Genomic DNA, 24,381 nt, shown 5'->3' with positions numbered 1-24,381 from the left:
CGTCCAGGCTTTGCACTTACTTTTTTCCTACCAATGGCAATTCATTGGTTGTTTGTGCACTCTAACCAGATGCATAAATTGAAAGGTCATTGGTTAATTTCTCCCTTGCAAAGGCTTGGGCAAACATAATCGGCATATGACAAGTCTAATATAATACTACGTTAGATTTGCACAGGTAGCTGCCAGGGGAGCTGCTACCATGAGGCAAGGAGAGAATCTTGCCTCAGGCAGCATTGCCCAGCAGGTTACCAAGGGTGGCAAATTCCAGTTTTTAAATAAGTATTTCAGCTCTCTGCAATAGCTAGGCCCCCTTAACCCACTCTGAAGGGCAAGTGCCGACAGCATTGGAAAGGCTGCAGAATCGCCCCTGACCCAATCCAGGATTCTGTCAAATCTAAAAAGTTTCTCCAGGATTCAGCCTATTCTGAATAGTCATGTGACTCCGAAGGCTCTAGAAAACTAACCACAACAATTTTTTATTTAGGATATGTGTAAGGCTGATGCCACACATGGCGTTTTTACGCTGCGTTTTTGCTCAGCCTAAAAACGCCGCACAAGCCACACAGCCCCCGACTATGGAATTTTTCAGCCTAGTACTGGTGACGTAGCAAATCCCGTTTCCATGGTGCTAATAGTGCAAAATAGTAAAAAACGCTGCGTATTTCAGCTAGGTCTGGCAGCTGCCTTTGTGTATACATAGGAATAGCTTGCTTTGCAAATATTGGCGTATTTCAGCCAACGCTTGAAAAATCCGTGCTAAGGCGTTTTCTAGCGTATTTACGCTTTGTGTGGTTTGCTTCAAGTCTTTTCAAGTTATTTCTATGGATGATGATATCAGGCGTTTTTCAGCTGGTGAGAGAATTAGAAAATATGCAGCGTAGAAACGCCACGTGTGGCATCAGCCTAAGAATCATTATTTGGTCAAATACAAATGTTACCGATTCAGTGCATCTGTATTTACAATAGATCTTTATTTTTGTCAGGTAAGTATTAAACAACTAAATGTTAACAAAAGAATCAGAATAAATATAACTACCCACTTGTATAGACATTAGCACCCAGGCTCTGGAAAAAGTAATTGCTAAGTTGCACATATTATTTTAAATCTGAAACCGATTACCCCGCATATATTAAAAAATAAAAAAATATGGAGGGTCACAAAGGCCTGGGCTTGGGTGGCACAAATGAAGAGGCAGCATGTGGCCAGCCAAACCTGCAGCTTGACAACCCCCCCGAGCACTGGTGACATGTCAGGTGCGAGATTTTGCTGGTTATTTAAATGTCTGCAGTCCCTGTCCCATGTGCTCCGGTCGTAGGAACGAAGGATGCGTATGTGTGTGATCCTCTGAAAGAAGAGGTGTGGCAGAGGAAGCCGGCCTCCAGGCTCCCTCAATAGAAAGCCGGCCCTGTGAAAATTAGCAGCTGCCTATAAAAAGTTTCTATTGCTTTCTAAGAAGCATGTAGGCTCTATGCCCCAGCATGATTTTTTTCTAGCCAGTTACAAATATAGGCTACTTATTATCATTAGACTCATGCCTGGTGCATGGTCCACTTATTGTTATGCCACCTTACCTTTAAAACAAAACAACATTTATAAAGTTCAAATGCAGATTATACAGAAACAAATTGCCCCAAAAAACTACCTTTCCCTGCAGTGTAAGGGACCAGTTCCATAAAGCTTTCACAGTCTTCTTGTCCTGCTGTTGCTTTTCTACCAGCTGGAACACAGTAATTGTCCAAGAGTTAATATTAAGCACAACCATATTCAAAAAATAAGTACAATCAACAGAACAGCAGGAAGGTGTTGCAAGTCCCTAAAAATATGCAGTTTACTTAGTTTTTCAGCTACCCAATTAAAAAAAATGAATCAGATCTGTCAAACTGCAGGGTTTCAGTGCAGCTGATATATACAGAAGATATATACTATTTAAAATCTGATTTAATTTTTTATTGTAATTATATAGAAGAAAAAAACCCGTTATATTAGGCACCCCACAGATATAACAAGGCTCCTGTTTGTTTATAATGGCATTATCATATATACCTGTATATAAAACGTAATCTTTATTTAAGTATATATCCCATTCCAATCTAATATTCTATTTTATTGAAAATCATTCTGTTTTAAGTGGCAACTGTGGCTCTCATTACCTATATTAGAAATGGTCTCTAGTGTATGGATGCACAATTCCTGTCACCTTTGGAAAAGTTGTGGCGTGCTGCAAATCAGCTCACGATCAGCTGAAGTGACTTGTACATTAATCTATGGTGGCTAAATTGGTGCCATTAGTCCCTGTGCAAATACTTTAAGCATGTCATTTTGCTACAGGGTTATCGAAAATGTATACATGATTACAACAGAGCTGATTCCACAAGCAATTAATGTACGATAAAAAATGTGTTTTTCATACCATTTGGCACCACTGTCTAAGACAATTTCGGCTAAGTCTCTGTTCTGCAAACCAGGCTCCTTGACGCTGGAGTAGCTGCAAAGAATGAGTGACAGTTATTCCCACTGTACATAAACAATAAGAAGGTATTGTAAATTATAAGCTATTCTGGCAGGGACTTCACCAGCTGTATTCCGTTTTTAGAACTTACATCACTGTACTGTTATTTAAAATTATCAGATCTCAAGGTTAAACTCAATTCCCCATATGTAAGGAAAGGCACTAAGTTTGCCCAGGAGAAGTATTCCATAACTCCCTATATTGGCTTATTATAATATGAATTATGTAGTGATATAGGAGCCTTTAGGCTGATGGCCCACTCTTCACCATTGCAATTAGTTTACAGCTCAAGTACATTGGTGTAAAAAGCCCGGACCAAAAATTGAAGCTACTGGTGTAATGCTGTTCATTTAATGACCAAAGTAAATGTGCACATAAATAAAATAAAAACAACCAAAAACATTCACCCAGGACACTAAATATGTGCTCCTGGAGAGCTGCTACAGTATCAAAATGGGTATCATATAACCTTCTCACCATTTTCCGTAAGCAGTGAGCACGATAAGCTTTCCATTTTGTCATGCAATTCTTCAGCAAATTTTTTACATGATGCGTTGCGGCTGCCTCCATTCTAACACGAAGGTCCCTTGTTGTGTAACTTAGTTGCCTCCAGTGCATAAAGAAACACTGAAGCTTTCCTACAAAAGTTAAAATCTTGATCACAGGCTGAACGACTTACTGAACTTTTACATTTCTCATCATGAATGAACCTTACTTTTCTGTAGAAAAAGCATTGCCTCTTTCACTTCCTCTGCCTTTTTCTGCCTACAATGTGCCAGCACAGCTGCAGAATCTCTCCATGCCCGAACAACCTGTAACATGGATTCAGTTACTCATAGTACATAAGATGGGTTCAGAGAGAAGAAGCTGCACTCTGAGAGTTTACCTTTATTTGAGTTGTAGCCCTGTAGTGAATAATTGCAAGTCTTTCCTGCCTTCTCTCCAGAACCTGAGCAGATGCTTGATTCCTCCAGCTACACAGTGCACCTCTAGAGAGCAAAAAATCCTTGAATCAAAATCCATTTTCTTCCATTGAAATCCATTTAAAAAAAACCAAAACACAAACAGATTGTTTTTATATTTATTATTATTATTATTATTATTAATTTTGAAATGTCACATGGGGCTAGCCATATTCTTCATTTCCCAGGGTTCCACAGCCATGTGACATGTGCTATGATAAACTTCAATCACAATTTACTGCTGAGCTGCAAGTTGGAATGATATCACCCCCCTCCCTTTCCCTCCCAGCAGCCGATCAGCAGAACAATGGGAAAGGAGCAATATAGCAGCTCCCAGTAGATATCAGAATAGCACTCAATAGTAAGGAATCCAAGTCTGGCTTGGGACTCCTCCAGTTACATGGGAGTTGGAGAAACAATAGGTTAACTGAAAGCAGTTCTAATGTGTAGCATTGGCTCCTTCTGAAAGCTCAGACACAGGCTCAATGCACTGAGATGGCTGCCTACACACCAATATTACAACTAAGAAAATACATTTGTTGGTTTAAGAATTTTTTTTTAAATGGTAGAGTGAATTATTTGCTATATTCAATTTAACATATGCAGATAATTATTTTTCCCCAATGACATGGTGTGATCTGCCAAATACTTGTAGAGTTCTATACAAACAAAAAAATATATAGGTTTAAATTGTTAGAACTACAGCAATTAAAGAGGATGTTCACCAAAAAATCATCATTATTTTAAAATAAAGTTTCTTTTCAAGGCTGTCCCCTCTTAATCTTCCAGTCTGTCATTCAAGACACTAGGGGTCATTTAAAAAGCACAAAAAGTCCAATTGGCACTGTATTAGTGTTTGCAGCTCCCACCAACTTGCAGGACTAACACATAAGCATTAAAAAACTATACTCTGTGGGGAAGAACAAATAACAGGGAAACTCCTGGTTCCAAATTTTAAGATATTTAAAGTGCTCAATTTAAGGCTAATGTCTGAGGAAGCAATTTAGTCGCCTGTGATAGATCAGGATACCTTGGGTGAATAACTACTCCGAAATGCCTTTCCATTAGCAACAGTAGGAATCGCCAGTGGAAAGACCTATGCGTTGCTTCAGCTTTCTGAACCTGCGCAAAGTTCCCTCCAGCAGGCAAATTTGCGCAACTACACCAGGAGCAGTTTTCCTGTTATATGCCCTTCCCCACACAGTATACTTTCAAGACTAGGGGTCATTTGCAGAATATAACAGTTGCAAGATGCAAAAAAACCAAAACACATTTTTGTATACTGCTTTCAGCTCTAGACATACTGCCACGAGCCTCTGCGCTCCCATTCAGAGTACTGAGATCTGTGGTTATCCCCTTGAACAGAGCCCCGATTGCATTGGGCAACACTATCCAAGAGTGGCGAGGGAGGAGATGCATGCAAGCATCCTCCCCCGAGCATCATTTAGATGCACAAATTAGGTACCAGCTAGAAGTGCAGGCCACAACTGGGCCCTATCAGAGTAACCCCTCTAAATAGAGTACCGCCTGCATTAAGCAGCACTTTATCTATGAGAGGTGAGTAAGTGGAGTCACGTAGGCATCCTCTCTCCCACTACCTAACTTCTGCATTATTAAGATAATGTTAGGCAGCAGAAGGCCGCAACCAGGCCCCTGTCCTATGGCAGGGTTCATCTGTGCTTCATTGCTCCGTGCTCTGCTTTTTATATTGAAAAGAGCAGAGTGCAGCATTTTGTAAGGCTCTCTAGCACCCTTTGTGCTCAAGCACTCACACCCCTGGGAAATGTAAATTACCCCCCTACTGTCTGGTTGTTGGGGTCACTAGGACCCTAGCAACAAGTTTACTAATCATACAGCAAACAAAAATGTTAAATCATTTAAAAAAAAATAAATAAATAAATGTATAAAAATACACAATAAAATCTGCGTTAGAATATAGTTGTATACAACATAGTAAATTTTAATCTTAAATTAAAAACCCACTTAAACAGTAACTAAAAACAAGCAAAAATATTTTTGAACACAATCTACAAGTTTCAAGATTAGAATGTACAATGCCCTTTAATGACAGCACAGAAGGCAATATTGTATACGGTTCTGTATAGAAACAGTTAGGCTCAGGAAATTATTCCCATCATTATTTTCCATTTCACACATTTTTCAAGGGGAAGTTAATCACATCATTGTTCTCTATTTCACCCAATTTCAAATGAAACTTGAACACATTATTGTTTTCCAAGAATGAGTGCAAATGCTCCTAAAATAGCTGCTGGAGCAATTACTGTTTAGGTAAAAAATAGGATTCATGGAAATGAACGGCCATTTAAATTTCACAAATTTCTTGGCTTAAAAAATCGTGATTTTTGGACAATAAACTTAATATTTTTGTTCAAACCTACCAACATTATTGTGACATTTAATAAATGACAGTGTTTTATTTAAAAAAATACTAAATTTGTTGAACTACAGCTACCACTACTGACCCCCTTAGGTAATTGCTTTAAAGATTTTTTTGTCGATTTAAGCTCCCATTTGCTGTCCAGCATTCAATTATAACCCCCCATTAGAACATAATAAGGTTACAGATGAATGTCAATGTTGCCTTTTCAGCCATAGTTCTAAGAATATCAAGACAGCCTTAAATCTAACTTTACGAAATTAGGCTAGCTTCCAGGTATATCTACATAGTAAAAGGGTATTCTCCCCAAATTAAACTGCCTTTTTTTTGGCCACTGAAGGAGAAAACTCACCGCAAGAAAGATTCATTTTTTTGCTTCTCTTTCTCCTTCACCTGATGCAGTATGTCCTGTACACTAATATGATAATGCTGAAAAAGAGAAAATGAAGAATTATTTGCATTGAGAACTGGTAAGCATTACGTGTGTGTTACAGGGCTCTTGAAAACTTACTTTCCATGCCTGAAATACATTTGCAAGCAAGTTGCGCTGGTAGTGTAGATCAGCCCTGACTTGTTTTTTCCACTTTTCATGTCTCTGAAACAAAAACTGCAGAAAAACATTGCTAGGGTGCCGGTTAATACATCAGCCTCTAAAACAGGAATTATATAGACAGATATATTTAGCTCCAGCTGTTTCCAGTAAAATACTGACGTAAGAGTGATGTTGTGCACTCTCTTACCCATTTCCAGTGGTTCCAGGCATTCTGCATGCAAAGCACACGGTGGTGAAGTATGGCTTTCTCCTCTCGAGCTCTCCTAAACCAGACACAAGTAAGGACATTGTAAAGATATAGGAAACCCAAAAACTGATAACTGAAACCTTTCCACGACTACAAACAACAGCTGTCAATGATAGTTCTGAATCAGTTGCAGTACTAACGATAGTCATTCCCTTATCCAAAAACCCAGCATTGTTTGTTCATCCAGTAAGTTAATTGAACTTTATTTCTTCCATATCCCACAAAATCCCTCATCGGGGGCCAGATATTATCTTTTTCAGAACCCAAATTTCTGATTTGCTCTTACTCTGCCTTTATCTCCAGTACGTGTTCCTTCCATATGGTCATGGCATTTAGCAACTGATGTCTCCTGTGATGTTCAGCAGCTTCAGAATTGCCTTTTTTTTCTGCTATGTGGAGAACTAACTGATTTTTCCAGGAGTACCAACATTGTTCTAATAGCCTCCAGTTAAAATGTAGTATAGCCTGTTATGTCAAAATAAAGCAAGCAAAGACATATTTAACAAATAAAGGCTAAATAATTTTTTTTATTTTTTAAATAATTATGCAATTTTTTAATTTAATACATGGAGGCAGATTTACTAAAACTAAAATTTTTAATTTTTTTTTTTTTTTGTAACGTGCAGATTAAAAAAAGTTGCAGAAAAGTCATGAAAACCGACTTTTTCAACTTGTAGCACAATAACCGCGACTTTTTCATTTTGTTGCACAAAAGCCAACGTCAAAAATATCTGAAAACCTCTAAAACTATGAATCAAAGAAAGATCTTCAAATTGTAAATGGTACATCTGCTATTGACTTTTCTACATGATCTCGACAGGTTTTAGATTCATTTTCTCACAAAGAATTCAATTTGTGAAAAAAAATAAAATAAATATATGAATGTTATTAAATGCCCCCCTTAGTATCAACAACCAAAAAAATGCTAAGTTCTATAGTCAGTAAAAGTGCTCTATGGCCCAAGATCAATATTTAAACACAAACAATTGTGCATTTTCTTAAAAAATAATCACAGGCCATAGGTCATCATATTAATGGTGAAATACCAGCATACAAAATATTATGCGTTGCAAAGCCCATACAATGGAGATCTGAGATAAATACTGTCTATTTAAGGACATAAAACCTAATTAACCCCTTAATAGTATGAGAACTGAGGCTCACCATTCTCTCACTCAGGCGATATTCCCTCTGTTGGCTTAACTCCTTATGCCATGTGAAGAGTACTCTTCTCTGTACAGTATACCTGCAAAACATAACAAATCAAGATCAACCATTGCTAAGAGGTTGAAAGCAACAAGCTATATAGACAGTGTATTTGATTATACACAGTTTCCATTCGCTGTAAAGAAACAGAAAAAAAACTTTCAAAAAAGCACAAACAAAATCTAAGGGGGAGATTTACTAATCCATGAATCCAAATCCCGAAAGGGAAAAAATCGTATTGGAAACGAAAATTTTGCGACTTTTTCGCAGCCGTCGCGATTTTTCGTATGTTGCAACTTTTTCGCCGCCGCCGCTACTTTATCGTATTTTGTGCGACTATTTCGTTGCCGACGAACATACGAAAAACTCAGACACCTTCAGACCGTTCGTGGATTAGTAAATCTCCCCCTAAGATTACAAAATATGACAAACTACAGATTAGAAATTAGAAAGATTTAAAATATTTAATGAGTGATCATTCATTTATGTTAGGTACATGATTACTGCACAAAAAGAATATGGACATTTATTTCTACTTGGTAAATCTGCATTTATTCTTTTCTCTTTAATACAATAGGGGACACAGGAACGATGGAGTTTAATGCCCTCCAATCAGGAGGTAGGACACTACAAGATAAACTGCAGGCTCCCCCACACCTAGGCATTTCACAGCAAAATTAGTAACCCAGGACATATGCTGGAGCTAACAAGTAATTATATTCATGGTAAGTGGAAATTAATTTTCCATACCAAATATTTTCCCTGCCTGGGATGGAGAAAAACATACAACTAAAGGCAAACAGCCCAGCCATGAACCAAGTCAGAGAACTATGGATTGCAGCACCTTATAGACAAAAGCTGCGTCAGCTGAGGCAAATATTAAAACAGTAACATTTTGTAAAAAGTTTGGACAGTCAAACAATTCACAGACTTGCACAAATGTTCTGTAGAGGTCATGTTCCTTCATAAAGAAGTGGACTGACCCTTTATTTGGAATGCAGGCTAATTCTTGAGGGTAATCATGTGGGACAGTTTACTTGACCCAAATAGCAAAAGTAACCTTAGTCTCTTGCATTCAAAGTGTACAGCTTCTTTAGGATTTGTGGGTGAACTGCAAAACGCAGGGATAATAATCTCCTTTAATAAAAAAAAATCTCCAAATAAAAGGACGACACCACCTCGGGAAGAAACGATGTACTGTACTTTATCTTTTCATCATGGAAACACAAGTAAAGCAGAGAGCAGAACAGTGTTCAAAAATATGGTGTGCTGACAAAATGACTGCTAGAAAACCACCTACCCAGTCTACCATCAAGGCTTGATTTAAAGGTCCATCAGGTTGGTGAACCATGATCTCTTGGCTAGAAAGTTGCAATCCCCCCAAAAAATGTGCCCACTTTTGCTTTATCCTCCTAAGCTTCCAATGAGCATTTCGGAGGAAATGTGTATGAGCGAGAGGCATCTCTTGAATTCTCAATTTATCATTTGATTTTTTTTTTTAGCGTTTGATCTCTATGATTCTAAGAAGACACAAGTAAAACTAAGGGTGCCTAGTGGCGGGAGGTTCTGCAATTCATCTTGCTGTGTCCCCATGACATTTGGGAAATTATTTTTGCTGATCACATAGTACTATAAGTGTCCACTTTGTTTACTTACTTGTGGACCTTTAATCAAGTATTTTTTGTAATGATTCATAATGATTTATTGAATTAAGAAAACATATACAAAAGAAAAAATAAGAAAGACAATACTCCATTCATAGTAAAGTACAAAATACAGCTGCAAAAAGACAACAGAAGAGAACAGAAACAGGTGTGAGGATCTTTAAGAGACCTGAAGAAAAGGTGGCCATACACAGGTCAATAAAAGCTGTCATTCTTCTGAGCTGAGTGAGCAGCTTATTGGCCAGTGAATGGCATCAGCTGACAGACCTGCCTGACTGAAATGTGGCCAAAAATCAGGCAGTTACCCATTGGACAGGTTTGATTTTCCTGTCAGATTATTGTACACATCTGCATGTGGTCAGCCCAACAGCCTGCAAAGCATCAGTTATAATTCCAGCATTGGCTCGAGGGCCAAATGATCAAACCATATTAGTGGGCATATTGGTGAAAGATTTGTTCATTTAGCAACCTCACCAAACAAGTAGATCATTACATGTATGGCCAGATTAAATTAGAAGCACATAATTATCAGCACAATAGTTTCCAAATATGGAGAGGCATATGCAGTCTGCATGCATGTGTGCACCTGTGAAACTGTGTTGCTTTTTCTACCATGTGTCTTTTCTGCCATTGATGTTCTTGATGTTTCCTCCACACTTGAAAGCTGTGAGGCAATAAGGATTTTGCATAGTGACTATACGCTGTTTTATTTAGCACCTGAGGCAAAAAAAGAGAAATTTATTATCATACTCCTTGTAATTTCCATGGCAGCATTATATTTGAGTTAGCCTTGCATTTCCATAGGACAGCAAACAGAAAGCCCATAATTCCACTGTATGATCTTATCAAAAGCCCCAAGGCCAGCAATTGAACCGGGCCAAAGCCTGAGCAAATATCACCATATATGGTCCGCTCAAGATATTGCTACCAAACATGTAGCCTTCACAGTCAAACCAACAGCAGAAGCTTTTGACAATTTTGAATGGGGATTATATTTAAAGGAGAATAAACGGTCACCATCAAACCCCTTTCTTTTAAGTGACACACAAAGCATCTTCCACAACCACATTAGCTGGGCTACTAGAAAATGTGCCTTCCCTGCAGTTAGACAAATGCAGTATAGGTAAGGAAGTGGACAAATATAATATCCAAATACTTCATGTACTGTATTTGTTTTAGGGGCCCCAACACACAACCATTTAGAATATGGCTAGCTATGTCATGTTATTTCTACTGAAGTGCATAACCTTGCATTTATAAATACTGAACCTTATTTGCCAATTTGCTGCCCAGTTCTCAGATTTAGTCAAATCTCTCTGCAGAAGTAGCAACTTCCTCCACAAAACTTAAAGTTTTGTACAATTAAGTATCATAAGCAAATAAAGACACAGTATTTCAAACTTCAAGGTCATTAATGAACAAGTTAAAATACAAAGGACCAAGGACAGAACACTGGTTCAATTAGAAATGTCCTTAACACCAGTCTTTGTAATGTTTTCTTTAGCTAGTTCTTTATTCAAATAAAAAACATTATGTTCCAGGTCAATATTTCTTAATTTAATCAGGAAACATCTGCTTGGTACTGTATCAAATGCTTTAGCAAAATTTAAGTAGATCACATTCACTGCCATCCCTTTGTCTAGGCTTCTGCTCAATTCATAGAAGGTGATTAAATTTGTCTGCCAAGATCTATTGCCCATAAAACCATGCTGGCACAAATTCATAGTATTGTGATTTGCAAAGTGTTAAAGTATTTTATATTCCTTATACCCGCCAGCCCCAACCATCAATACATGAAATATATTCCCTTTTGTGGTTTTTAGATTACCAGATTACCCTAGTATCTTAATAATGTGGGAAAAAAGTTGGTGATTTGGTTTTTACTCATCCCACTGCACAAAGTTTTAGCTGAGAGGGTCAGTCTTGGTATTAATCCTATAAAACATTAGTTGGATTGAAACTATTTCATAACAATCTCTATGTGACAAAAAAGAGCAGAATGGTGGCTCAGTAGTTAGCAGTGCTGGCCTGGGGCACTGAGTTTGATTTCAGCCTGGTCACAATCTGCAAGGAGTTTGTCCTTATCCTGTTTGCAAGGGTTTCCAAGTACTTTAGCTTCCTCCCACTCTCCAAAAACATACAAGATGGTTACTACACTTCTGATGGTACTAACCCTAGTGTATAAATGCAATAATGAAAGCGATAAATAACACTGTGTCTATTCAGTTTTTACATTCCAGTCCCTGAGCTCCATTAGAAACACCATGAATACAGCTACTAGTTCCAGATGATGCCTCTTAAGAGACACTCAAGTTCCTTGGCTCCCCACTTGGTACCCGCTGACATCCTTTCTAAGGTGACATTGATACTAAAAAATTTAACTCTTCAAAATACTAATATACAAATATATTGTTGATAGTTTTTCACTGATAGTCCTACTTTTGTAAGTAATTGTTACTTAAAGTTCCTAAACCAGACTATTGTGCCAACATGACTGTCACTTCTCAACCTGTCAGTTATAGATTCTAATGCTTAATCAAAGCACAGGTGAGCCAACCCCTCACCTACTTTGAAAACATATGCTACAAACAAGCCCAACCAACACACCTAATCTCACTACTACCGCCTAGCGATAGATACAACAGCCACACAACAACCTTACATGTTCAAATGGGAGGTAGACCTAGCGAGCACAATCCTAGAACAAACCTGGTCAAATATATGGACCACAGCCAGTAAAACCTCAATCTGTGCAGTTTCCAGCAAAACAGCTTACAAAATCATCTTCAGATGGTACTATATCCCTTTGCGCATTAGCAGACTCAGCAATAATCCAGATCTATCAGCTTGTTTCAGAGGATGTGGGGAACAAGGGTCCTTCATACACTCATGGTGGACATGTAAAGTAGCCCAGGAATTCTGGCAGAAAGTAGCAACGCTGCTCTCTAAGGTCCTCCACTGCACAATAGAACCTTCCCCGCAATCATTCTTGCTGGGAATGAAACGGAGAAACGCACAATCGAAACAATCACGCAAATTAGCTACACACATCCTAACAGCAGCCAGATCACTACTAGTAGCCAACTGGAAAAAAACCCACATACCAGGCCTACGGACACTAGCCACAAAATAAATTGGATCAGATCCATGGAATCAATCAGAGACAGACTTCTAGACAGAAGCTACGAAGGGGAACTGGAGTGGTACCCATGGGCCCAGTACTTGGAGAGCCAGCAGACCTAAAATAACGTAAATACCGGAGACTCCCAATAAAAATAACCAAGGAACTGCCTAATATCACTGACAAGACCTACATTGGGACCGGTAAACCTTAACTCTTCCATATCCCTTCTCTCTCTTCACCCTAGCCTATCCTTTCTTTACTTTCTACCTTCACCCTATCTAAGATATGACCCAGCTGAGTAACCTAACACAGCTCGACAGTAGCGAGCAACAACCATAACAGCATAAGTGAACAAGCACTGAGCTACAAAAGCAATCTGTACTAAGCCTAAATTACACCTAAGACGTACAATTTGTCAATCTGTATACAGTTGATATGTTGAATACCTTTTGTCTTATTCTCTTCCTGGAAAAAAAATAAAATTCAAATGATAAAAAATAAAAGCTTACACAAAGGTAAGCCATCAAAGCAGCCAAACAGGTAGGGGGCCACACAGAGGGGGGTCGCAGGCCACCAGTTGGACAGCACTGTTCTAGAGTTTTCAAAAAAATATTAGTGGAGAAGTGACTAGTCATACCTGAACTGAAAGTCATTCTTTGGAAAGATACATTTCTGGTATTTGTGATTGACGGGAGCTATGGGAATATGCGAGTGTGCATTTTAGATCTATAGATATCCAATCTCATGAACAAAGGCAGGAAATGCAGATTTACTTTCAGCAACAAAAAAAACTTTATAAAATACAATCCAGGTTACAAACCTGCTTCAGTTTCCTTTTCTGTCTGTACTGTAACCACACCCTGAAAGACTTCTGTATTAACACCGACCTAAAATCAAAAACCTTGCCTGTTATCGGTTATCATTTATCCTCATTTCAGAAAAACATCAGTGTGGCAAAGCCTACCTGTAATGAGCATGTGCTGTTAATGTCAATGTCAAAAGTTTTTCTTCCTCTTTCTGTTCCAAGCGTAACTTCCATACAGTCCAGTACTTATGGATAAGCTGCACACAGAGAAAGCATAGTTGATCAGTAAATAGGTCCATACATCACAAGGCCCATATCCTAAACCTAAAGGTTTTGCATAGAAGAGTTCTTACTGCAAGAAACACTTGCTGTGCAGTGTAATGACATATATTAAAATAAATTTACAGAGATTAGGAAACATTTAACTACATCATTTTGGGACATTAAATACTTACCATAATTTGGTATTGCTGGACAGCCTGAAGACTTTGTTGTTGATATATGCGAACTTGGTTTATATTATTTTTCAGGGCGTGGAATCCTAATTTCTGTAATCATAAGAGACTCATATATGATTAATACAATATCACTAAATATGCAATTCTAATTAAGAAGCAGCATGAAATACATAAGGATTCAGATAATTACCATTATGTTGTTTCTGTGATACGCTTCTGCTACTTTTTGCAGCCTAATATTCTCGGAATGTACCATCATGTCTGCTTTTGTTAAAGAACCCAGGTAGAAGGACATATACAATTCCATATATTTAAAGAAAAAAATTTATTTACATGAAAAAATATCAATTGTGTCCACAACCTTAGAACATCCAATAAAAGTCTGGATAATGAGATTCACCTCTACTGTAGCAGGGCTCATGCAAGAAACCTATAATGCAGTCTGATGCTCTATATTCTGCCTCACTCGATTGTACAAAAGCATTCCTGTAACAGGTGTTAGTTTCTGATCTGCCCTCACTGCAACTGTTGATGAAAAGTACCCAGGGGCTGTACATAAGAGCACCCTGCAAATATTGGTCTTTACCCAGACAGAGATTTAAAATAAGCCTGGCATTTTAGGTACACAGAGGCCAAACAAATAGTGACTGTCCAAGGCAGTGATCCCCAGCCAGTTGCTCACCAACCACTTGGATGTTGCTCTCAGTGTCCCCAAAGCAGGTCCTCATTTTTGAATTCCTGACTTGAGGGCAAGTTTTAGTTGAATTAAAACAAGATTTACTACCAAATAAAGCCTCCTGTAAGCTAATATTGTGCATAAGAGGCTAACTTACAGCCAACCATAGCCCTTATTTGGCACCTCCATGAACTTTTATGGTGCTTGTGTTGCTCTCCAAGTCTGTTTACATTTGACTGTGGCTCACGATTAAGAAAGGTTGGGGACCTCTGGTCTAAGGCATTTTCTAGTAGCCCCCATGGCATTTTCCAGAAACCACTGATTGCCAATCCGGGTTTGTCTTTCGCTGTAGAAGTAGTGAAACTAGTCAGTCTATCTTCTCCATATAAGGGATCATGTATTATTTCTTTCCAAGAATGCCAAGAAAGGATACAATTTTTCCAATGTGTTAGAGTCCTTCGCAGCAGGCAGCGTACAGCCAAAGCCTCAATATGTTTTTCTATTCTGTGCATACTCCAAACTTTCTCCAATGCGTGGTGCCAGTATAAGAAGTATCTCTTTGTTAGAAAATTCTGATGCAAACGAACAGCCATCACTATAGGAAAAAAAAAAAAAAAAAAGCATCAGGGACAGGGACACTGTCAAAAGTATAGCAGAGCACAAATGGTAACTCATGTTAGTTTTCTTAAAGTCTCTGCCCAGAGCTGCAAAACTAAAGGCCATAATAAACAGTTGACTGGTGGGCTAATAAGTGAGCCCCATTAATTTAATAGTAATAGGGGCCCACAATTACAAATGGCAGCCATTTAAAAACCCACAAACAAAGTTATCTTTACCTTGTTTAGAGCATTTGGAAAAATGATGGTGAAACATCTGATTATGATTAAATTATTTGAATTATAAGCATGGCTGGCCAATTCTACAATAGATGTTGGATGCAGACCTAAGCCCTCCAATTAATATTAAAGGCCCTGTAACACATACAGAAATTAAAATGTTTGAAACTGACAAACATAGGGGCTGATTTATTACGACAAGTATGAAATACAAAAAAATTGTATTTGTTCGCACTGTGTATTTTCTGCGACTTTTTTTGTATATTTGTGCAACTTTTAGTACTCTGTGTGACTTTTGCAGAGTATTTCATCCACGCTTCGGTATCGTGCATTCAGTCAGAAAGGTTTTCCCGCCATTTACGATCGTTCAGATACAAAAATTTTGTGACTTTTGGATCGCCAATACGATATTATCGTGACTAATATGATTTTTATCATAAGCATTTTCGTGATATTAGCGATCATCAGAAATTATCATATTTAATACAAATCTTTCCCATTTCGGGATTTAGTGTGCACTTTCATTAATTCCAAATAATTTCTAGAAAACACAATATTTAATTTAAAACCTGCAATTTCCATAGACTTTAAGCTGTCCATAAACATAACGACTGTTCTTTACTTAAAGGAGTACTGTCATGGGAAAACATGTTTTTTTTTTTAAACGCATCAATTAATAGAGCTTCTCCAACAGAATCCTGCATTGAAATCCCATTTTTAAAAGCAGACAGATTTTTTTTTATATTTAATTTTGAAATTTCATATGGATCTAGTCATTCCTGTGGATTGTAAGTTCTTCGAGCAGGGCCCTCTGATCCTATTGTTACTCTGTATACCCTTGTTTGTTAAACGTTTTAGGATCCCTATTTAAATTTATTGTGAAGCGCTGCGTAATTTGCTGGTGTTATATAAATGAATGATGATGATATTCTTTTTTCCCCAAGGTAAAACAGTCATGTGACTTGTGGTCTGATGAATTCCAGTCAGTTTTTATTGCTGATTAACAAGTTGGAGTGATATCACACCCCCCCTTCCCCCACCCCCAGCAGCCGATCAGCAGAACAATGGGATGTAGCAAGATAGCAGCTCCCTGACACCTGTATTGCTAAAAGTGGTAGATATGGCAATAGCACTCAATAGTAACAAATCAAAGTCCAGCTTGGGACTCCTCCAGTTACATGGGAGTAGAAGAAACAATAGGTTATCTGAAAGCAGTTCTAATGTGTAGTGCTGGCTCCTTCTGAAAGCTCAGACTCAGGCACAATGCCCTCAGATGGCGCCTACACACCAATATTACAACTTGAAAAAAAAATACATTTTCTAGTTAAAGAATAAAATTTTAAATGGTAGAGTGAATTATTTGCTATGTAAACAGTGTAATTTAGAACCAAAAAGTACACCATAAAAATCATGACAGAATCCCTTTAACCACCAATTTAAGTGCGACAAAACCATCAAATTATCGTAAGGTTAGTTTGCACTGAATAATTGTACTTCTAGCAATCTTTCATCCAACATTGTTTAGAAAATTCATCGGAAAGGTTTATAAGTTTTCGTTGTTAAAAATTAAATTTGTCCATTGTCCAGTTGTTTGCGGGACTATGCAGGCAGCTACCACAGTTTGTCCAAGCTTCAACTCGACGATACTTTTTGAAATGGTCGTTTTCAAACTTTTAAATTATAGGTTTATGATAAGCTTGGTCACACAATAATGAAAAGATCTTTCAAAAAAATCTGCTTGTGTATGGCCAGCTTAAGAGTAGTCATGAATATGTATTATCTAAAACTCCACTTGATCACAACATTAAGGCTATGCCTAGACGAGACGAGCAAAAAAAATGGCAGAATTCTAAGTGGTTTGATAACATAGTAAGAAATAGTAAAATCACTTCATAAAAATGTTTTTTTTGGTATTACTGGTCCATTAAGCTTCCTAGAATTGAGGTTTTTGTATAAGATCAACATTTTAGTAAATGTAGCCCATAAACATAAAACTAAAAGAAAACGACGGAAAGTATTTTAAAATTGCATTGAGCCAAACTGATCCATGTTATTTAAACAGACAGGTGCTGGTATCAGCACAGGTGTGGAGAACAAACCCTCTACTAACTTTGATGCCGTCGTTTCTCTCGACGATAACATAAGTATAGCTGCCAGGCTTTCAGCGCCGCTTGTAACTTGCATTTTCGATTATGCTTTACTGCTTGCAAAACCTTTTTCTTCTCAGATATTCTATGTACATAAATCTCTCTCCACTGCAGCCAAGCCTAAGTGTGAAGTAGTTAAAAAATGAAAACGGGACAATAAAAGATGGTGCATTTGATATTAAGAGTAGCAAGTAAATGCTAAATCGAAATAAACTATATATATATAAGCTATATCTAGCTAATGAGTACATACCCTGTTTTGCAGGCTCACAGCCCAGTGATTTAAAGCCAGCATGTCCATATCACGGTAGCTCTGTTGCTGCTCTAACCGTAGTACCCACATGTACCAGGAGTTTCTGCATAAATTAGAACAAAAAAGAAATAGCATGCATAGTAAGCTCTGAGAGAAAACTGGATTATGTGGTTGCTGCATGAAAAAGTACTGCCATTCTAAATTAAAAAGATGGCTGTATGAAGATTTGCTAACCCAAATCTTAATTGTAACAAGAGAAAGTTTTGAGGTAAAAGAAAAACCCTAACGATTTCCAGTTATAAAGTGTGTTCTTCACTTACCTAAGGTCTTGTTGTTCTCTGAATTCCAGCGCAATTAACAGCATACGCTGCTTGGTTCTGCGTATTTTCACATAATTTTTCCAATGGTGAAGTGCCTGATGCTTTAAATGAGTCTGTGCTGTAAGTGGCAAATCCCAGGTAGAACAAGAATTGAAATTAGTAAACTAACAATACATCGTATTTTGCATATATCAGTAATGCATTTATTAGCAGGAAACAGTGACACAGATTTTCTCACCATGGATCTCTGCAGCCTGAACCTTGAACTTTTTCCTCTGCTGCAATGAAATATATTTCCTCCAGGCATAGAAACACATTTTGTATAAGACATACCTAAAAGATGTAAAAAGTTGTATGAGGGCCAGAAACAAAGGGTTATATACCGTAAAGTCAACACCCTCTCTCACCTGTTGTGGCACTCAGCTCTGATATTAAGTTTCCACTCCATGCACAAGAGCCACCATTCCTCCTGCCACCGATGAAAACAGAAGTGTAGCAAGCGGCGAGAATAATGGAGCCTGGAGAAAAAAAAACAATTATTTTTTGTAAGAATCATTTTTTTTGAAACACAGTGTGAACTCTCCATTCTTCCTTTTGGTTAAAGAAGATGCTCAGTCACTGCTGAAGAAAAGCAGCCCAACAGCACCATAACACAACGTAGGGATGATTCAAGCATATTAAAAGCTCTGTCTAACTAACACTGGCCTACATGGAAAGGTGGCACACAAGGTTATTGCTGAAAAAAAAAAAAAGAACCATGTTAAAGAATGTTTGGAGTTTGATTTTTTTTTTTTTTTTGGAGTATTATTTCTACTATTTTTTTTTTTAGTGCCACAGCCACCCAAACATCCTGAGCAAAATCAATGGAAGTTGGGTTTCTGCCAGAATCCTCTGTATACTGAGTCCTGATAATGACATGTGCATGACTTTAATTCAGTATGCACTTAATGCTACTTTTTTTTTGTAATTTCATTACCATACCTTAAGGCTACTTAAAAATAAAAACCATTAAATAAAACCAGTAAGATTGTTTTGCTACAAATATGAATTCATGAAGCTTAGTTACTATCAAGTACAAGGTTCTGTTTTGTTATTACAAAAACTAAATGGAAATTGTCAAAAACAAAGGGGTGGCTACCTCCCATATACTTTATTTTAATTCTGTTTTCAGATAGTACCATCAGCAATAAAGACTTTTTTCAGTTGCTTTCTGTTTTTTATTTTTGACCATTTTTCAGGTCTCCCTTAAAACTCTGGGAGGGGGGGTCACCAACTCCATTCTATTTTGATATACCGTATATACTCGAGTATAAGCCGATCCGAATATAAGGCAAAGTACCAAATTTTACCTAAGAAAACTGGAAAAACCTATTGACTCGAGTATAAGCCTAGGATGGGAAATGCAGCAGCTTCTAAGTTTCAATACAAAATAAATTCCAATAAAATTAGGATCTATCAATCTTACTGAACAAATACGTACAGGGAATGAGTATGCGAGATGTCAGGCTCCCTCCTACTGCCTCCTCTAGCAGGGACACCTGGAGAAGTAATCACTCATTAATACCTGCCTTGCTCCTCAACCTGTCTATCAAAAGGAGCACATCATAAACTGAGAGGATTCAGCTTGAGGTTTACTTCAAGGAGCTCCCTCCCTCTCCCTCCCTCCTCACCTCAATAGCATGCAGGCTTGATGCTCTGTTGCCTGCCTGCTTCAAACAGTTCCATTCCTGCCTGCTTGTAAAGGCTTTCCCTCCCCCTCAGACACAGACACCGGAGCTGAAAGCAGGGAGCGTGTGGTGTCACGCCAGGGGGCGGGGCAAGGAACCAGGAAGCAGCGGAGCACAGAAGAGCACACAGGGAATCAGGCAGCAGAGGGTGTTAGTTGGAGGGACTCGAGCATAAGCCGAGGGTTAATTTTTCAGCACATTTTGGGTGCTGAAAAACTCGGCTTATACTCGAGTATATACGGTATTTCTTACCTTCAGCCCCACTGAGTTGAGAATTTCTTTAGAGCAATTGCACACAGGGAGATTAACCGCCAGTGGTAGCAAAGATTTAACAGTGGATGACTTATCATCCCTGTGTGCCACTGCCCTTAAAAAGGTGGTTCACCTTTAAATTAACTGTTAGTATGTTAAAGAATGGCCAGTTCTAAGCAACTTTTCAATTGGTCTTCATGATTTATTTCTTATAGTTTTTGAATTATTTGCCTTCTTCTTTGCAGTTTTTAAATGGGGGTCACTGACTCCAGCAGCCAAAAACTATTGCGCAGTGAAGCTACAGTTCTATTGTTATTCTTTGCAACTTTCTTTTCTATTTAGGACCTCTCCAATTCATATACCAGTCTCTCAACCAAACCACTCCCTGGTTGCTAAGAAAACTTGGACCCTAGCAACCAAATAGCTGCTGAAACTCCAAAGTGTAGAGCTCTGAATGAGAGAGTGGAAGATAAATTGGAGAGAGCCTGAATAGAAAAGTAATAAATTACTGTAAACCCTCAATTTTACATCCCCTGATTTAAAGTTTTCCCTCATTTTAAATTATGATAGAACCTTTTTTGCTAGTTTAAAAGGTCTCCAACCTAGCTGGCAAAGGCAGCCGGAATATAAGTAAAGCAACTGTCGGCAATTAGATTAAGATGCACAAGCATCAGCCCAAAAACATGAATAACCTGGTGAAAATGTGTCTGTAAGAATCAAAATTATTTCTTAAAAAGTGTGTAAAGCTGGTACATACTTACATCAAAATATGAAAAAAAGGTTTTATATGCATTTAAATATAATGTAGTTTTACCCTGCACTGGTAAAAGTTGTATGTTTGCTTCAGAAACACTACTATAGTTTATATGAATGAGCTGCTGTGTAGCCACGGGGGCAGCCATTCAAACACAAAAGAGCAAAAAGGCACATATTTACATAGCAGATAACAGATAACCGATAAGCTGCATAGAAAATAAAGTTTAAGGGCAAGGGCACATGGGGTGGATTGTCAGCCTGTGGATAATTTCTAGTTGTGCCTGCATCTGGAAGCAGTGAATCCGCCCAGGTTCACAGATCTGTTCTGCCTACAATGTATATCAGTTGGGCATGTCTCCCCCACCCAAATGGCATCATTTGTACTGCATATATCCCCTCCGCTTGCCAGCACCATCACATTTTCCTAAAGCAAATTGTAGCTTTCACCTGGTAGCCATTTTTCCTCTGATACATAATTGGATACATTTAAATGTGCAAACAGCATACACACAGACCCTTATTCAGCATACATTTCATCAAGAATACAGGCTTACACAGGCAGAACTGCCTTTGATAAAAGTAATGCTTTGTTTGAGCACTGTAATGGTAAATCTGAGTCAGGAGAAAAAAATTGAAGCAGACAGCTCAGCTGAGTTTCTATGGGAACCAGCAATGCCATCTCTTTACTGGCTACTAGACTGGGGGTTGTGTTTAGTAATCTGAGCTTAGAACAACTGAGCATGCTCACACCCCAACAGCCAAAGCAAATTCCTGAGGGAGGGGGCCGAGTGGGTTAGAGGAGGAATAAGAAATCTAAGTCGTTAAGGGGATGCTGCAGCCTTACTATTAAAGGAGAATGCAAGTCAAAATTTAAAAAGCATACTGCCCAATAGTCCTCCTATTGTTTAGTAAAAATGCCACACTTTTGGCTCACCTAATCAAATATTTACTCAGTCACACTTACTTCACATTTTCTAGAACAGGCAGCCATCTCTAAAAAGGTATTCTCCCTTCCTTTCCCTCCTTGCTTCATACTGCACATGTGTTTCATTCCCTCCCTCCCCCCCCCTCCTCCTCCCCTCTGGCAGATCCGCTTCTGATTGGCTGGTGGGCATGTGTAGCTCAGAACAGCAGACAGGATCAAGTTACACACATGCTCAGAGAATAGGAAGGCTGCCGCTGGCAGGCTACAGGAAGGGCAGAGAGATTTCAGTGATGTCACTGTAGTCTTCACACTGCTGTAGGCTGCCAGCACCATATCTCAGAGAAGAAAGCAGGGATCTGGGAATTTAGATATGCAGTAAGTACTTAAAAAGAATGCCTTTAGACTTACTTTGAATTTATATTAACCTTTCATTGTCCTTCAACCTCTGGACAACCAGTGTGGCAGGTATTGAAATATTTCAAAGAGGCTGTTCACTGATTAATTTTTTGTGTGTGGGGTTTACATGTCCTTTAACATATGATAACATCACAGTGACATATTTTGGTACCAATTACATGGAGTATTCAGTTTGGGCTTTTCATCCTGTGTGGGCTGGTTTTCCCTTATACTTGCATGCGTAACTACAACTTGGCACCCAGGTATTTATTTTGTTTAATGTGTGCCCTCTACAATGTTATATATAATACAACAAATGTACAGAAAGTATATGTATATGTTTTGCACATCCACCCCCCCCTTGTTTTTGTTTTTACCTGGCAGTAGATGGAAGGACTCTTCCAAATGTTTTTTTCACCCACAAGTAAAGGAATTTTCTGGCCAGATGCCTAAAAAAAAATCATAAAAATGAATTCATGGATATTTTTATAGAGACTGCTCATTTCAGCCTCAATAACAGTAGCCTACAATACACCGCCTCTATTCCACTAGTTACATTTCACAAATAGCAAGTATGAAGAAGTTTATCACTTATAATAACATTTTGTACACCTTACCTTCTCTTTAGAGGCTTATGTGAATGCACTGTTGCACCAATGACTAAGAAAAGTAGCTGACATTGGGAGAAATCAATGTGACCAGTAATAACCCTGTAAGTAGCATTAAGTTTATACCAGGTATAAGCAAACATCACTGGTGATGTTGCCCATAGCAACCAATCAGATCTTTGCTTTTGTTTTCTAACTTGTAGGTGAACGTTCAAATCGAATTTCTGATTGGTTGCTATGGGCAACATCCCCAGTGATGTTAGCGTACACACTATAATAAATATGCCCCCTACTGTATACTATGGCCATTAGTTATTGGATTATGTATTGGAAACAAACCTTATGCGCAATTCTTTTAGCCTCCCTCCACGGTTCCATGTGTATGTCACACGATATGGTATAAGACGGCTATTTTGGGGGCGCTGGTTTCCAGATGTGACAGGAGGATCAACTTTACGCTGTCGTTTTGAATTGAATGACTTTGCTGTATTGTGCCTGGAAACATTAAAATAAATAAATAAATTGTTTTTGTTAAAGTGACAACAGGCAAACGTGTCATAAAATACTGCAGACCAGCCAGACCTACAACACCCATCAATGAGTGGAATAATGGTCCCACATACTAATACAGATATTTGCAATCATTTCCCGTCCTTGATTATCATCAGTGCTGAGATGCAATTTGTATTTTTTTTGCAATGCTCAACAGCATAAAAGGGAGAGTGCACCTAATACAATGCAGTCTAGCTTGGCCACAAGAAAGTGATTTTCCCGTGATTTATCAGACTAAATGTACTGCAGTGTGTACGTATTTGCCAAAGAGCACAAACACGACAGTCCGAACCCTAAGAATACTAACTCCATCGCCAAGATTTAAGAGTTTGAAGTACCGGACTGTGACTGGAAAATCCATCCCGTCTCACTTGCATCCAGTTTAGTTCCGGTAGCTCCGCCTACCGATAAACGCGCGCCCTTCTTGCCGCTTGTTGTTACAGCAACTAGAAGTTGAAAGCGCATGCGTACTGTAACACCTGGTTTGTTCTGATGCTAAAAAACAGGCGGATGGAATAGCCGGCATATATTTATTAATGAGATTTGTGAGCATGGGCTTAGAGATAACGCTGCATGTATTACAGGGGCAGGTCAAGGGAGGCGGCTTTAGGCAAGGTAGTCATTTGGGGGCACCGTACCGCTGTGTCCATGTATACTATAGATAATTGTTAATTATCCTTGCCTGGCTCCGTTTCACACCTGGTAATTAAGGGCCTATTTTGTGTTAATTGTGTTTCTCCCCAGCCACTAGCAAGGATGCAGCAAGTGTTTGTTAAGTGCAAATAACTGCGCTATAGCCAATGACTAGATTATATCAATAGTATAGTAACTGCCTACTACTTCATAAGCGTATCGAATTAGCGAAGAGTAACCTATCACGTGATCTGTTCAGCCACAGGCTTCAGGGGGTTAAGTTTCCGTAGGACCGCCTTGTTACGTCACGGGCTGACGTTAAACGTCCGGGGTCCACTTGACGTAGTCGTTTCTCGGTTCTTGGGTTGGTCGG

The 24,381-nt window shown here is 38.5% G+C and overlaps 1 protein-coding gene across 6 annotated transcripts in view; it reads right to left on the bottom strand.

The window, feature by feature from the left end:
- Positions 1-24,336, bottom strand: part of sfi1 (SFI1 centrin binding protein) — a 33,600-nt gene extending 9,264 nt beyond the window's left edge. For 3 of the 6 annotated variants that reach the window (XM_004910593.4, XM_004910594.4, XM_002931922.5), the window contains exons 1-24: positions 23,714-23,840; positions 23,163-23,318; positions 22,593-22,664; positions 18,567-18,677; positions 18,398-18,492; positions 18,160-18,277; positions 17,840-17,942; positions 17,550-17,706; positions 15,037-15,198; positions 14,118-14,188; positions 13,925-14,017; positions 13,629-13,726; positions 13,485-13,551; positions 10,127-10,257; positions 7,835-7,916; positions 6,957-7,135; positions 6,611-6,686; positions 6,382-6,477; positions 6,223-6,299; positions 3,397-3,499; positions 3,226-3,322; positions 2,988-3,148; positions 2,412-2,486; positions 1,644-1,718 (exon numbers count right to left, since the gene is read on the bottom strand). In XM_004910593.4, the coding sequence (XP_004910650.2) occupies positions 1,644-1,718; positions 2,412-2,486; positions 2,988-3,148; positions 3,226-3,322; positions 3,397-3,499; positions 6,223-6,299; positions 6,382-6,477; positions 6,611-6,686; positions 6,957-7,135; positions 7,835-7,916; positions 10,127-10,257; positions 13,485-13,551; positions 13,629-13,726; positions 13,925-14,017; positions 14,118-14,188; positions 15,037-15,198; positions 17,550-17,706; positions 17,840-17,942; positions 18,160-18,277; positions 18,398-18,492; positions 18,567-18,677; positions 22,593-22,664; positions 23,163-23,318; positions 23,714-23,736 (2,478 nt within the window). In that variant the 5' untranslated portion in view covers positions 23,737-23,840. Of the gene's footprint in view, positions 1-1,643; positions 1,719-2,411; positions 2,487-2,987; positions 3,149-3,225; positions 3,323-3,396; positions 3,500-6,222; positions 6,300-6,381; positions 6,478-6,610; positions 6,687-6,956; positions 7,136-7,834; positions 7,917-10,126; positions 10,258-13,484; positions 13,552-13,628; positions 13,727-13,924; positions 14,018-14,117; positions 14,189-15,036; positions 15,199-17,549; positions 17,707-17,839; positions 17,943-18,159; positions 18,278-18,397; positions 18,493-18,566; positions 18,678-19,639; positions 19,698-22,592; positions 22,665-23,162; positions 23,319-23,682; positions 23,841-24,247 lie in introns of those variants that run through there. The other 3 variants (XM_018090116.2, XM_012969717.3, XM_012969720.3) reach the window with 3 other exon arrangements.
- Between the last annotated feature and the right edge of the window lie 45 nt (positions 24,337-24,381).

The sequence above is a fragment of the Xenopus tropicalis genome, chromosome 1 (assembly GCF_000004195.4).
Source record: "Xenopus tropicalis strain Nigerian chromosome 1, UCB_Xtro_10.0, whole genome shotgun sequence".
NCBI lineage: Eukaryota > Metazoa > Chordata > Amphibia > Anura > Pipidae > Xenopus > Xenopus tropicalis.
This window is presented reverse-complemented; position numbering and strand designations above follow the sequence as displayed.